The 13,588-nt window shown below is 43.5% G+C and overlaps 1 protein-coding gene across 4 annotated transcripts in view; it reads left to right on the forward strand.

Annotated features, from left to right (window-relative positions):
- ITPR1 (inositol 1,4,5-trisphosphate receptor type 1) overlaps positions 1-13,588 on the forward strand; it is a 149,420-nt gene that overhangs the window by 54,127 nt on the left and 81,705 nt on the right. For all 4 annotated transcript variants that reach the window (XM_042880947.1, XM_042880948.1, XM_042880951.1 and 1 more), the window contains 13 exons: positions 585-836; positions 2,071-2,212; positions 3,141-3,294; positions 3,605-3,792; positions 5,012-5,150; positions 5,925-5,979; positions 7,196-7,361; positions 7,467-7,637; positions 8,763-8,828; positions 9,696-9,833; positions 11,110-11,235; positions 11,606-11,806; positions 13,288-13,539. In XM_042880947.1, the coding sequence (XP_042736881.1) occupies positions 585-836; positions 2,071-2,212; positions 3,141-3,294; positions 3,605-3,792; positions 5,012-5,150; positions 5,925-5,979; positions 7,196-7,361; positions 7,467-7,637; positions 8,763-8,828; positions 9,696-9,833; positions 11,110-11,235; positions 11,606-11,806; positions 13,288-13,539 (2,050 nt within the window). The remainder of the gene's footprint in view (positions 1-584; positions 837-2,070; positions 2,213-3,140; positions 3,295-3,604; positions 3,793-5,011; positions 5,151-5,924; positions 5,980-7,195; positions 7,362-7,466; positions 7,638-8,762; positions 8,829-9,695; positions 9,834-11,109; positions 11,236-11,605; positions 11,807-13,287; positions 13,540-13,588) is intronic.

Below are 13,588 nucleotides of genomic sequence, written 5' to 3' on the forward strand. Positions count from 1 at the left end.
ATTCATTTCTCTGGGAAATCTCACAGTTGACACTGCTCAACGCAAATCTATGAGTATTTATGAGTGTTGGATGTTGGTGACTGAAGGTTAATTATCAGTCTGCCGAGTGTGCACAACTTAAATGCCAGTTATTTGCTCCTACAGGCTGGGAAGCTAAGGAACAGTTTATTTTTCAGTTACCATCTCTTTGACTGGAGGGAACTGAGTTCAGTACTTCTGAGGCATCTTTTAAGGGTTCTGTAGTCCAGTTGTTCCTCAGTGAACCACCATGGCATCAGCATTACTTAGAAGTGTTCCATCTTCTACAGTATTCAGGCTGAGCTGCCTTAAGTGCTGTTTGGATCCTTACAAAATTTCTGTTAATAGTATTGCTTCTGTATAACTCTCTGGAAAATCAAGAACCCTTTTATTTTATTTTTACACTCTTTCCACTTTTACTATTGTTTGGTTAATACCTTTTCTTTTTCTTTCGAGTAAAGACTGGAAAGTAGAAAATTCATCCATTGTTACTGCATCTAATATCAATGCTACAGGCAGTGGATGGTTTGGAAATGTTTGTTTGTGTTTCTTCCCTCTCCCCAAAGATACCAGCTAAACCTCTTTGCTAGAATGTGCCTTGATCGCCAGTACTTAGCCATAAATGAGATTTCTGGCCAGCTGGACGTGGATCTCATCCTCCGCTGCATGTCTGATGAAAACTTGCCCTATGATCTGAGAGCATCTTTCTGCCGGCTGATGCTGCACATGCATGTGGATCGGGACCCCCAGGAGCAAGTTACACCAGTGAAGTATGCACGGCTGTGGTCTGAGATTCCTTCTGAAATTGCAATTGATGAGTAAGTACTTGCTGGAATGGTGTGGGAAAGGAAATTCCATCACTTGATTATTAGTAGTATTTTTAAATGAAACCGGATCAATCCGAATGGTTGTTTAGTACTGTTTTAATTTGTTCTTATAGCCATGTAGCAGATTCATTGCTTGTAATGTTTGGAGAGGATCTTCCTCAGTCAAAAAAAAACAAAACAAAAAAGAAGTAAAAACACCACCTTCCTGTCTGTGTGGTGTGAAGTATGAAAGGGTGGTGTTTCTGCAGAACACTGTGGTGTCTGCCTCGATGGGGGTGATGGGGTCAGTGACCCTGGGGAGGGGAAGAATGGGGGAGGGAGGGCTGTTTCCTTCTTGCCTGATTTGATCCGAGCAGTGACTCTTCAAAGCTGATTGTCTGTACAGCAGCTAGTGCCATCAATAGCAAAAACAAGGGGAAGTGCAGAAACGAGTAATGTGCTGGATGCAGTCATGCTGCTTAATCACCAATGGAAAATATTCTGCTAGAGGGGTAGAAAACCTAAACAAAACCTCGACCTGGCTGGAAAATTGATTTCTTGACTGCAAACCCCCTATCACCTCTTTATAGTAGAAATAATTTAACAACAGTTGAACAGAATTGAACGAAACAGGGAAACGAGAATTGACAATCATGTTAACCATCAGGAATTTGGTTCTTTTTGGTATTAGCACTTATGTACTCCCCTCCTCACTAGCCTACTCTTTTATGAGCAAATACAGCAGCTCATAGTCAACCTTAAGTGCCAAACTAGAATAATGATAAGCTAAACAATGGGTGAAGAATGATCAAAAAGGGAGGAGTGCAGAAGGTAGTTAACGGGGATTTTCTTTTTACAGTTATCTGCACAGACTGAGAAACATAATGTTTCTGTTACAAAAAAAAAAGTCTGCACTGAATGAATATTGTTTTTATTTAACATCCACAGTCAGCATCTCTTGGCCACAACTGCTCTCCTGAGTGCTGCATGCAGCTTGTCAGTTTGCAGTTAAAAAAGAAGCAACTTTACTGGGACAAAACTCTGTTTTGTGTTTTGTTTTTCTTGGATACTTTTAAGTGGTTTCAAAAGTGACCCTATGGGATAAAGCAGCAAAAGCCAGGAAAGTCTGGTGTCAGCTTCCTGACTGTCCATTGGACAGGCTGTTCAGGAGCCTTTAGCTTTTCCTGGGGGAAGCAGCCCTGTGTATATTTGTGCTGAATTGTGTTCTGTTTGTTTTCCCCTTCAGCTATGATAGCAGCGGAACTTCCAAAGATGAAATTAAGGAGAGATTTGCACAAACAATGGAATTTGTAGAGGAATATTTAAGAGATGTGGTGTGTCAGAGATTCCCTTTCTCTGATAAAGAGAAGAATAAGCTCACTTTTGAGGTAGTTATCCAGTTCTGTATTAACCTTTTTTGGTGGGACGTTGGTGCTTTTTTCAGCAGCAGGAAGATGAGCAGCACTCAGCACTGAGCTGCCCTGCCTGCTGCCCTCCTCTCGTGAAACAACACATCCACTGAGGTTTATGAGGTTTGCTCTTGAAATGCAGTTAATGAATGTGAACTTATGTCTTAAAATTGCAGCGACTTTTTTACTACTTGTGTGTTGTGTTACTACCAAAGCAAGCTTTCCTGGCATGGTCAGTAAAACGAAACACTCCGACTGCATGCACAGATATTCTCTCCATCTTAGAATACCACAGTGCATAGAGCAGTGCCATCCTCCATGGCTTATTGTCCAGTCCATGTAGTCTGTTTGTGCAATCAAATGTAGAGGGTGCATGCAGTAGTATTCTTGGACTATGGATTAAAAATATGGTAATTTAAATGGAGAAACACACTTGAGCTGATTGGTCTGCGTTCAATATTTGCATTACATGTGAAAGTATTTTTGTGGATTGTGAGGCAGTGTGTTGGGAGGACTTGTGGGGGAACTTAGTAGTCTGTGGATGTGGCATATATATATATATGTGTTGTCAAGCAAAGCCATAAAGGCAATTTATACGTACCTTCTGGTCTTGACCTATCTCAGCTGGTTTGTAATGAAACAAATACAGTAGCTAGGGAATATCAGTGGTAGCAGGGAATATCAGTTGTAGCTAGAGACCTGTGCCGCAAGCATTGTAGTATTTGTGAGCAAGTAGAAAACTTTCTAATGACATGCAGAAGTACACAGTCTAGTATGGAATTAGGAGGTATCACAACCAGAATATGACTCACAGCCATGTCATTGATTTTTTTCACTCTTTTAAAACTTGATTTTTTTATAGCAAAATGTTTAGTACTGATCAGACTACTTCTTGTTATTTTTGTAGGTGGTTAACTTGGCCAGAAATCTGATATATTTTGGTTTCTACAACTTCTGTGACCTCCTCAGGCTAACCAAAATCCTCCTCGCTATATTAGACTGTGTGCACATCACTACCATCTTCCCTATTACCAAAATGGCAAAAGGCGAGGAAAGCAAAGGTAAGACTGACAAATGATTGTTGACCAGCAGGTTCTAGTTGGTGTAAAAATGTTAGCTTGCTTCCAGCACTTTCTATTCAGTGTTGTCTGTGGCTTGATTGTAAAGCAGGGTGATGTCTATGGTGGAAGAGGGAGCAAGCAGGGCGGTTCTGAACCATTGCTCGCATTGACTTTCACCTGTTCCAGGGAGTTAGGTGTCTGGCTGCCTTTAATGTTGACACAAGTTCTCTGTAGGATGTGAAGGGTCCTTGGGCTGTTAATGCAGTCCCATTACACCAACATAATTACGCGTTTATTTACCTCTCTGAAGGGAGCAATGTGATGAGATCAATCCATGGAGTCGGGGAGCTGATGACCCAGGTGGTGCTGAGAGGTGGGGGGTTCTTGCCCATGACCCCACTTGCTGCTGCTCCTGAGGGCAATGTCAAGCAGACTGAGCCAGAGAAGGAGGACATCCTGGTGATGGATACAAAGCTGAAGATCATTGAAATACTTCAGGTATCAGCATCGTAAACTACTGGACATCTGTCTTTAAGTGTCAGTATAGTGCCATGCAGCTGTTTCATTTACTCCTGCCTTGTATGTACCTGTTTTCAAGTCTTACAAGGGCAACTTTCTCATACAGGAAGCACTCACTGTACATATGATAATATGGTACAGTGACTGAAACCATGTGGCAGGCTTGAATCTACAGCAGACTCTTGTGTATTTAACAGTGGCTTTTGAAGGGCTGATTTGCTGAAGAGGAGAGCTCTTGCTCTTACTCCCTGCACTGTCTTAGTTTGTCTGGATCTCCAGGACAATCTTGTTAAGTGTCCCAAGCAGGGGAGTCATGCTTGGTGCTTGTTTCTGGACAGCTGTCAGCCTGAACAGTTGATGCCTGTACATTTCCCAGTCTCTTGCAGTCCCTTCCATCTTTGGCTTTTCCTTCTTGTTCACTCCCTAGTCTTCAGAACATGAAGAAAAAAGGTTTTTTTTCCCCCCTTTTCCACAGCTCTGTTCTAGATGTGACACAAAAGTACTGTGCTCAGATCCATCTTCCCTCCCTCGCTGTACAAGTTGAGAACTGTTGGGAACTTCATGGGCGAGTTCATGTAGGCCAAAATGCTGAAAAGGCCGTGTGGGCGGAAGCATGCAGAGCAGCAGGAAAGCCATGGTGTGCCTTCCCCCTGCCCTCCGTGGGAGGCTTTGCACGGAGCTGCATCTGAGGTCGTGCCCTTCCTCTCAGCAACAGATGCAGCACGTAGGGGAGGCTTGATTCACTTCCTTTCACCATGTCTAATTTTAGTTAAACCAAGAACTTCTCTCATACGGCCTGGCATGTCACAGTGGGGTATTTTAATGTGTCAGTATTCCCCTTTACCATAGCTTATTAAACCTGGCATTAAGCACTTTCCCTCGAACGTGAGGATGCATGGTTTGGGCAGCAGTGAGGAATTAAAACTCTGCAAAGGCTTTTACTTCTGAGGTTTTGTTACTGTGTGCCTGTTGTACTCACTGAAGTCACTGGAAAAAAAATTAATGAGTCTGGGACTAGAAAACAACAACGACAACAAAAGCACTGCAGTGCATATTTCCACATACCTCTTCTGCAAACTACATCCACGTTTCTAAAATGTTGATCTTGTGTTGGGAGTTCAGTGTTGTGTAAATGGTCTGTGTGTGTGCTGGGAACAAACAAGCTATTTCAACATTTCTACTACTTCTGTGTCATCAGTTCATTCTGAATGTGAGATTGGACTACAGGATCTCCTGCCTACTTTGTATATTTAAACATGAATTTGATGAAAGCAACGCCCAGATGTCTGAGTCACCCACTGGAAGCAGTAGTCAAGAAATGCCAGCAAATGTACCAGGTTAGTTACCTTGTAAAGAATGAGTTTGTGTTAGGAAAGGTTCTCTAATCTTAGTAATCGATTCAGGTTCTTTCTTTGGTGTGTGAACATTGGTCCCACAGAAGCAGTGCAAACAGAAGGTTGCCTGGTAACATCAGTAGTCTCAGTTTTGTACTTACCATCAGTTTTTTATTCAAAATGTTCTTTTTACTTCACTGCCTATTGTGCCCAAGAGTTGGTCATGTAGTAAACTGATGTATAAATTGCAAGTCCTGTGGCATTCAGCTCAAGCTGATGTTTGTCTCTCCTGCTGGTTGGAGAGATGGGGCAACAGGGAGGGAAGCAGCTGCCAAACTTCCTGCAAAAAAATGCCGAATGCTTTACTCTTTTATCATTTTTGAGTAATAATTATTGCCAGTAAAACAGTACCTACCTTCTACTGGAAAACACAGAGCCCTTTCTGTCTGTTGAGCCATAGGAGTATTGTTGCCACTGCTTTGGAACTTTTAGCTGCAGTCAGGCGTTCCCTGTGGACAACCCCTCTGAAACTTACATCAGTCCTTCGGTCCAACTTGGATGTTGCTGAAGTGGTTATGAGTTCAGTTTGTGAGCTGATGGCAGGTTGATGTATTTTCTTAGGGTATCAGCGTACTGCTTCAGTAACGTGTGTGTTCAGGTTTCTGTGACTCTGGCATACATCTACAGCAACTCTTGTGGTTTAAGATGTGTTTGGACTGAAGAAACATCTCTGGTGCAACTCTGACACTGCGTATTTGTCTGCTCTTCTGTTCTTAGGAGCCCTAGACTTTGAACATATTGAAGAACAAGCTGAAGGAATCTTTGGTGGAAGGAAAGTATCTCTTCAGTAGCACTACTCAAGATGTAGCGCTGCAGTCCCCAGTGTGCTCATAAGGACTGTGGATTGCAATTGCAAGTGAGGTGGTAAATGGGAAAAGATTGGGAACAGCTGCCCCAGTTGCGTAGGCTTTGTTTTCCTGAAATACCCTTGATAGAGCTTGAAGTAATGTCTGTTTAAATTAAAAGCTATGGAGAGGGTACAGGTGGCCCTTCAGTCAAAAAAGATCTTTGCTGCAGTGCTTTGCTTGTGTGGGTGAAAGCGAAGCTGGAGGATCAGTGCATCTAAGCTCAGTGCTGCTGTAAAATCTTAGGTGGAAAAGTTTGTGTAGGGAAGGAGCTTCTCAGACAGATCTGCTTGGCCATGCTTGTTTTTTTATAACGCAGAATTAGATTGCATATGTGTGACAGAACAAAACAAGCCCTGTCTTCAGTACCTGCCTTCTTTCTGGAGTTGCTTATACCCTTTCTTAAATCACAGGATGTAAAATCAGTGACAGACATAAAGTTCTTGGGCTTATCTTGATGTTCCACCCACTCCCTCTGTTGGAACACTGTGAAGGTATATGTTCTAATAGCCCTTAAGCTGTTCAGAGAGGTGCAGCTCCTTTCTGTAAACCTAAGATAACTGATTACTTAAATGAGGGGAGATTCATTTACAGAATTAATAACCTGTTGGTAATGCAAGTGTGTGTATTTGGTTGGAAGCAGAATTTGAGAAAGATTCAGAGTCTCATTGGTAAGGAAATCAAAAAGGGATATTTTAGCACCTACAGAAAGGAAATACAGAGAACAGATAGCAAAGAGGAAAACTACAAGAGCTTGGCATAATTAGTTTTGCAACCTGGATGCGAAGGAATGGTTGTATTTTGTGGATAGAAAGGATACTATTAGGAATGGCCAGGAATTATTTGAGCAGTAGGATAAGATTGACGTAGGGACAAATAATTAGTCATAATTTGTCTCTGAACCACATAGGTTGCACACAGCTGCATGCTGAGTGAGCTGTGAGTAATGAGATTGTGGAATAGCCTTCCAAGTAAGCAGCACACCAATAAAAACCAAAACAGTATGTCTTCATATAGCATTTGATAAATATGCTCCTCATTTAAAAAGAAAGAGATTTTTTTCCACCACAGGGAGGATAGGCTTAGAAACCTGTTGGAATGATAAGCCCAATGTTCCAGTAAATTCCTACACTCTGTTTCCAGTGAGGAGAATACACCCCTGGATTTGGATGATCACGGTGGCAGAACGTTCCTCAGAGTTCTGCTGCATTTAACGATGCACGATTATCCTCCTCTGGTCTCTGGAGCACTCCAGCTTCTCTTCCGACACTTCAGTCAGAGGCAAGAAGTTCTGCAAGCTTTTAAGCAGGTATGTGTGTTCATAAAAAGCATCACTGTTCATCTGAACGTATGTGTTGTGGTTAAAAAATGAATAAAGATCTTTTGTGTGACTAATGGGTTGCATTCATATAAGGTTCAACTGCTTGTTACCAGCCAAGATGTTGACAACTACAAGCAGATAAAGCAAGATTTGGACCAGCTGAGATCTATTGTGGAAAAATCCGAGCTTTGGGTGTACAAAGGCCAGGGCCCTGATGAGACCATGGATGGAGTGCCAGGTGAAAATGAACACAAGAAAAAAGAGGTAATTAGGTTGTGCTTCTTCAGATTTGTATGTTAATACTTTCTGAAAATGTGACTGTTCCCGGGCCTGTGACTGAAACAAGTGTCTTGTCAGCAAGTCGCATGGCCTGGTAATGCTGACTGCTGGTTTTGGACTAAGGCAAGAATTAGGGGAGAACTTAGATCAGCTGATGGCAATTAGTCTCAGGAAACTACTCAGAACTGTATGATGTTGCTACAATGTCAGCTTCAGGTTCTGACACCAGGGTGCCTGCACCCAAAGTCAGTCAGATGGAATGTGCTCTCAACATAACTGATTTTTTTTTCCTGTATCCCTTGGCTAAATTATTTGCATATATAATGTGGGGTTGCTTATGACTTCATTGTAGCTATTAGCATGGTGTGTTTATTAATTGTATTGAGTTTTATAGTAAGTCCACTAGTGAAGCTAATGAATGAATGCTAAGATATACAGAGTATGCTAAAGCACCGTATCCATATGGCATCCAATACTATAGAGAGAAGTCTTGATTAAACCCCGAATATTTTTCACTTTTAACTATTTACTGTTATTAAAAGGCAGAGAATAGTGCTTAAAGAACCTGTTAAATGCTGGTGCTTTATTGTGCCTGGTAGTACTGGGCTCCTGCAGTGCACACATGTGGCTTATGGCTAGCTAAATGCCTTTCTCCTCACTATCATTTTAATCAAATAGAAAACAGTGGATGGAAGAATGCAAGAAATAATCCCTGGGAAATGAATGCTTTTTGTTGGGAGTGCAAGTAATTTACTGATTGCCTTCCTTGTGCCTAGTTAGACATCCTTTGCTCCTTGTACAATAACAATAATAGTAAAGGGGAAGAGAGAGTTTTTGATGGAGAGGACCTGCTTACAGATGGAATGTGACAAATGAAGGAAAGGACGGGAGGTTACTGTCTCTAAAATTATCCTACCATCACATTATTTTATGTTACAGAGGTCTTGACAGGATAATTATACGTATTTTTCTGAGACTGAGACTGTTGGCAAACTGAAGGCTGACATCCCTTTCCAGGAAGAGAGCAGTCACTACCCTAGAACAGTAATTTCAGTCTTCATGAAGAGCGTACTGCAAGCTTCTAATAAACTGTCTGATTCTTATCCACAGGAAGGTCACAGCAAGTCACAGAAGCCTGAAAGTACGAGCAGCTACAACTACCGCGTAGTGAAAGAGGTAAATCTGCTTCTTGATAGTTAAATGGCAGCGTGAGTGAGTAACACAGCTCTGGAGAGCTGACTGCAGTCAGAGGGAGACACCCGGGAAAGTCTGAGTCACTCTTCCATTGTGGAAACTATTTGCTGAGTAATAACACATCCCGGCGTGAATGAGAAGCCAGGAGTGCAATAAGCACGACGTGTGTTCTTTCCTTAAGAATGGATTAATGAGAAAGACAACGTTTTGTTGCTCTTTCAATGGTAACACAGTATTTTTACTATCAAAGGCTATGAAGGAAGAAAACAAGTCAAGAAGCTACTTTAATTGTCCTGCCCTGAGTAGTTCACATGCAAAACTGTGCTGTTGAAATTTTAATTTCAAAAACACCAGACAAAGAGCGTGCATTGGCACTGCTGTGTTCTGGTAATGGGTTTTCTGCAGTGCTGTGCTGTGGAGCCAGATGTTAGCCTCACTTTGCACAGCTCAATTCTCTAAGAGCAGCACTAGTCAGATGAAGTGGATGGTGCCCAGGCCAGGAACCACCACGTGTGATGATGGATCTGTTGCCTCACTGCTTCCCTTGCTTGTGCCAGTGACAACACTGTGCTGGCTGCTGCATACTGGGAGAAGGGCGAGTGGCACAGTCACGGCTGCTGCCTCTTGCTTCTTAGCTGCAGCTCGGTCCTTCTGCCTCCCCACTGCTGTTGCAGGAGCAACCGGGCTTTAACCCGGTCTTAACTCCTCATCACGAGGCTGCAAAACTTGATTTTGCTCACTAGAACCATCACTGTTGATGCAGATGTGTTTTCTGACATTGATTCCCTCTGGGAGCCATCTGACACGTTCTGAAACTCAGCCCAGTTCTGAAGCAAATCTCTTCTCCAGATCCTGCTCCGGCTCAGCAAGCTGTGTGTCCAGGAGAGCACCTCGGTCAGGAAGAGCCGCAAGCAGCAGCAGCGACTGCTGAGGAACATGGGAGCACACGCAGTTGTGCTTGAGCTGCTGCAGATCCCTTATGAAAAGGTTGGGTTCTTGTACAGCTACCACTTCACTTCATGTTAGGTTGATGGGCTTTAATACCTCATCAAGTCTTCCCTGTTGCTATGCGGTACCTGTATGACAGCCATCCTGGTTACAGGGGAGCTTGGTTCCCTGTTTGTACATCAGCAGATCTGTCCAGTAGTTACACACAGAACACAGACCTCCCTTCCTCCCAGTTACAGTCCCAGAGTCCTCTTAGGTGTGAGTTAATACCGACAGGGTGACCAGCAGAGGGCTGCAGTTCATAATGAGACATATCAGAGTGTGCCACGTGTGGTGTCAGTGGTACAGGGTGAAACTGTTGGACCAGCCTGCTGTACACACTGCACAGCACTGCATCGTGCTGATGGAACACACCCTGAGTTCATTGCCCTGCTGCCCATTAGTCACTGGCGACAGGCACTTATCACTGTGGAGGTGAGGGACCTTGTCACATTTTTTACCATTTAGTCCTGTCCTCTGTTCCAGACTCCACAGGTTTCTGAAAGCCAGTAATTCTAGGCAGTAGCTTTGAATAATGTTAAGTCTTGCTGTCTTGCTTCGTATTTTGTTAAGAAAAATCAGCAGAAACAGCCCCTCTGATAACTCTTGTTGCCATTCTGTCCCATACTTGTGAATATGGTACTGAACAGGCAGTGTGGAGAGGATGTTTCACCCTTGGAAATGTATAAAACCTCTTAAGAATAAAAACAGTGATTTTCCAAACTGCATTTTTTGCCATCAGTAATCTACACTGATGTCAGAGGAAAGGCACTGGTTCCTGAACTGTGCAAGCAGTGTGCACATTCCAGTAAACATAAATTGGGCTTAACTGCTGCAATAAGAACTTTCCATCTCCTCTTTGCCATGAACTACCCATCTGTCACTGCTAAAATGCATTTCAACAGGACGTGGCAATTTTCCTTGGTAGCCCCAAGGTGGTGATGTGTTGTGGTTTGGCCAGTGCGCTTCTCTGCTCAGAAGTGTAAAAGTGACTAAAGCACGTTGCTGGCAGGCCTGGGTGTGGAGTCTGTGATTTTAAAGAATAAACTACTGTAACTTCTATTATGGCCTTTAGTTTTGATGATCTTTAGAACCGTGAAGCAGGCCAAACTCATCCCTAATGTCTGTGAACTGGGTGGAGGTTTGTTTTTCTTTGGAGAGTGAGAGATACGTGACAGTTCTCCTGCAGAGCTGGAACTGGGACTCATCTAGTGCTCACCTGCAAGTGAACCCTCAGATTCTTTGTAACCCCGTCGTATTTGTCATGCAATCACAGGCTGAAGATACGAGGATGCAGGAGATAATGAAGCTCGCACACGAGTTTTTACAGAACTTTTGTGCTGGGAACCAACAGAACCAGGCGTTGCTGCACAAGCACATAAACCTGTTCCTTAACCCAGGGGTAAGAATAACCTCATGCCATAATTTTTCTTATTTTTTATTTTTCCAAAGAGAAAAGTGAATGGAATGTCCTTGGTAGTTACCTTTGGGCCTGTTCTGATGAAGATTGATTGCAGGGGTCACACTTTGATTTCTTTTTAAAGCCTCCAAAGCTGATTTGGGACCATTTCACTATAGAAAGTTCAGGAGGCTGAAGGGGGCTAAAACAAAATAAGCTGAGATACGAGGCGTGGTGTTGAAAGGTTGGCTCCTTGGGAATGGTCTGTTCTGTCATACACCCACCCTGCAGGGATGTTGGCTTTATCCTGACCTCTCTGTGGATTTGGTGATTTGTTTGTTTTCTAATTTCTTTCTTTCATCCCTTTCCTCAGATTCTGGAAGCGGTAACAATGCAGCACATTTTCATGAACAACTTCCAGCTTTGCAGTGAGATTAATGAACGCGTTGTTCAACACTTTGTCCACTGTATAGAAACACATGGCAGAAACGTTCAGTACATAAAGTTCCTGCAGACGATTGTCAAGGCGGAAGGAAAATTCATTAAGAAATGCCAAGATATGGTAATGGCTGAGGTGAGAGCTGCAGAGATTTGCGAGGTCTGAACAGAAGTTTTCACATACCATTTGGTGAAAATGACAAATTGATCCTCTCGCTTCTGGGACTGCCAAGAAGCTGACAGCTCTCTCGATGCAAAAAGAGCATACAGCTCCAGAAAGCACAGGCTGTTTTTGTGACCAAAAGCCTTCTGAGCTCCTCACCTAGAGATACAAAGAGCGGTTGGTTATGGATGATAATTGCAGATTATTTTCCAGGCTTCTGCAAAGCAGTGCATGGGCAAGCTTAGTTTGAAGAAAGGCTGCCTTTTCATAGGAAAACTGTAAGAGAAATAGTTAATTTCAGTATTCTAATGCTGAAGGAAAATTTTACTGATAATACCATAATTTGATGGGAATTTCTTTTCTTAAGTAGGTGAATATGTAAATTGTTGGTAAGTGCTGAAAGAGGAAAAGTCCGAGGGTCTTTACCAGCGTGTGTAGGGAACTGGGAGATCGGGATGTCAGGATAGAAGGCAGAGGTCAGAAAAGGGTCAGAAGTTCCTTCCCGTGGGATTTTGGAGGCGATCTGGCAGTCTGTATGCTGGCATTGTTGTTGGCCTGCTCGGCAGGGGGCGCTCGAGGATCAGATTTGTCAATTCTGGTTTCTGCATCAGTTGATCAGAGCTCTTCGGTATTTTGCTGCTCAGTTTAAGAATGGTTTTGTGGGCTTCTCAACGTGAGGTTGGGTTGGTGGAGGTGTTCAGCAGTCGGCTCTGACCACGGTCAGCAGCTGCTGAGGAGGAAGGGGTTGCTTTCTGCCTCTTATCTAGCTGATGGCCCCACGCTCTGCCTGGAAGGCTGTTTGATCCCCACAGCTGCGTTCTTTGTAGTGCTCAGCCCCACAGCAGCTCTCAGTCTGCTTGCTGTCGTTCTGTCTGTGGAGTTACAGGAGAGCCTCAGTGCTCTGGAGCTCTGGCCATCCAGACCTGAAGTGTCAAGTTGATAGAAATCTTCAGTATGTGACTTAACATGTCACTTGCTAGCCTTGGAAAATTGATGGTGTTTGTTCAGAAGGGTGAAATTACTGAGCCTGGCAACCCTCCCACCCGGCGTGCCCCCAAGGCATTTTTCTGAACAAAATGGTACATCCACAGCTTACTGCATTAAGAAGTCAGCTGAGGCAATATATGTGAAACTAAAAAGTACAACGGAAAGTCACAAGCTTCTTGGCACAACTTCTGTCTGAGCAGTCAGTTGGGCTGACTTTGAAGTTCCTCAGCAGGTTAGAAGTGGTAAATTCGTTAAGAGACAGTGTCATTTCTGAGCCCTGCACCGTGTGAGGGGAGCACCGGAGGAATGCCCAGCTGACTTGGCGGCTGCACTTCTTTTAAGGTTCCAAAGAATAGCTAATTAGCTAATCAGAACTTGCACTGCAACAGCCTGCTGATTAGGGGAGGATGCTGTGGGGCGATGCCCAGGCTTTGATCTGTTAATGGAATATTTTTCTTTCTTGTTAGCTGGTGAACGCGGGAGAAGATGTCCTGGTGTTTTACAATGACAGAGCCTCCTTCCAGACTTTGGTGCAGATGATGAGATCAGAGAGGGATCGGATGGATGAGAACAGCCCTCTGATGTACCACATCCACTTGGTAGAACTGCTTGCTGTGTGCACAGAAGGCAAGAATGTCTACACAGAAATCAAATGCAACTCCCTCCTTCCTCTGGATGACATTGTTAGGGTAGTAACCCATGAGGATTGCATTCCTGAGGTGAGGGCTCTTCGCAGACACTGGCCTGCATGAATTTGAAATGCATTGA

Source organism: Lagopus leucura, unplaced genomic scaffold (genome assembly GCF_019238085.1).
Source record: "Lagopus leucura isolate 7727_CA_CO unplaced genomic scaffold, USGS_WTPT01 Super-Scaffold_100028, whole genome shotgun sequence".
Classification (NCBI taxonomy): Eukaryota; Metazoa; Chordata; class Aves; order Galliformes; family Phasianidae; genus Lagopus; species Lagopus leucura.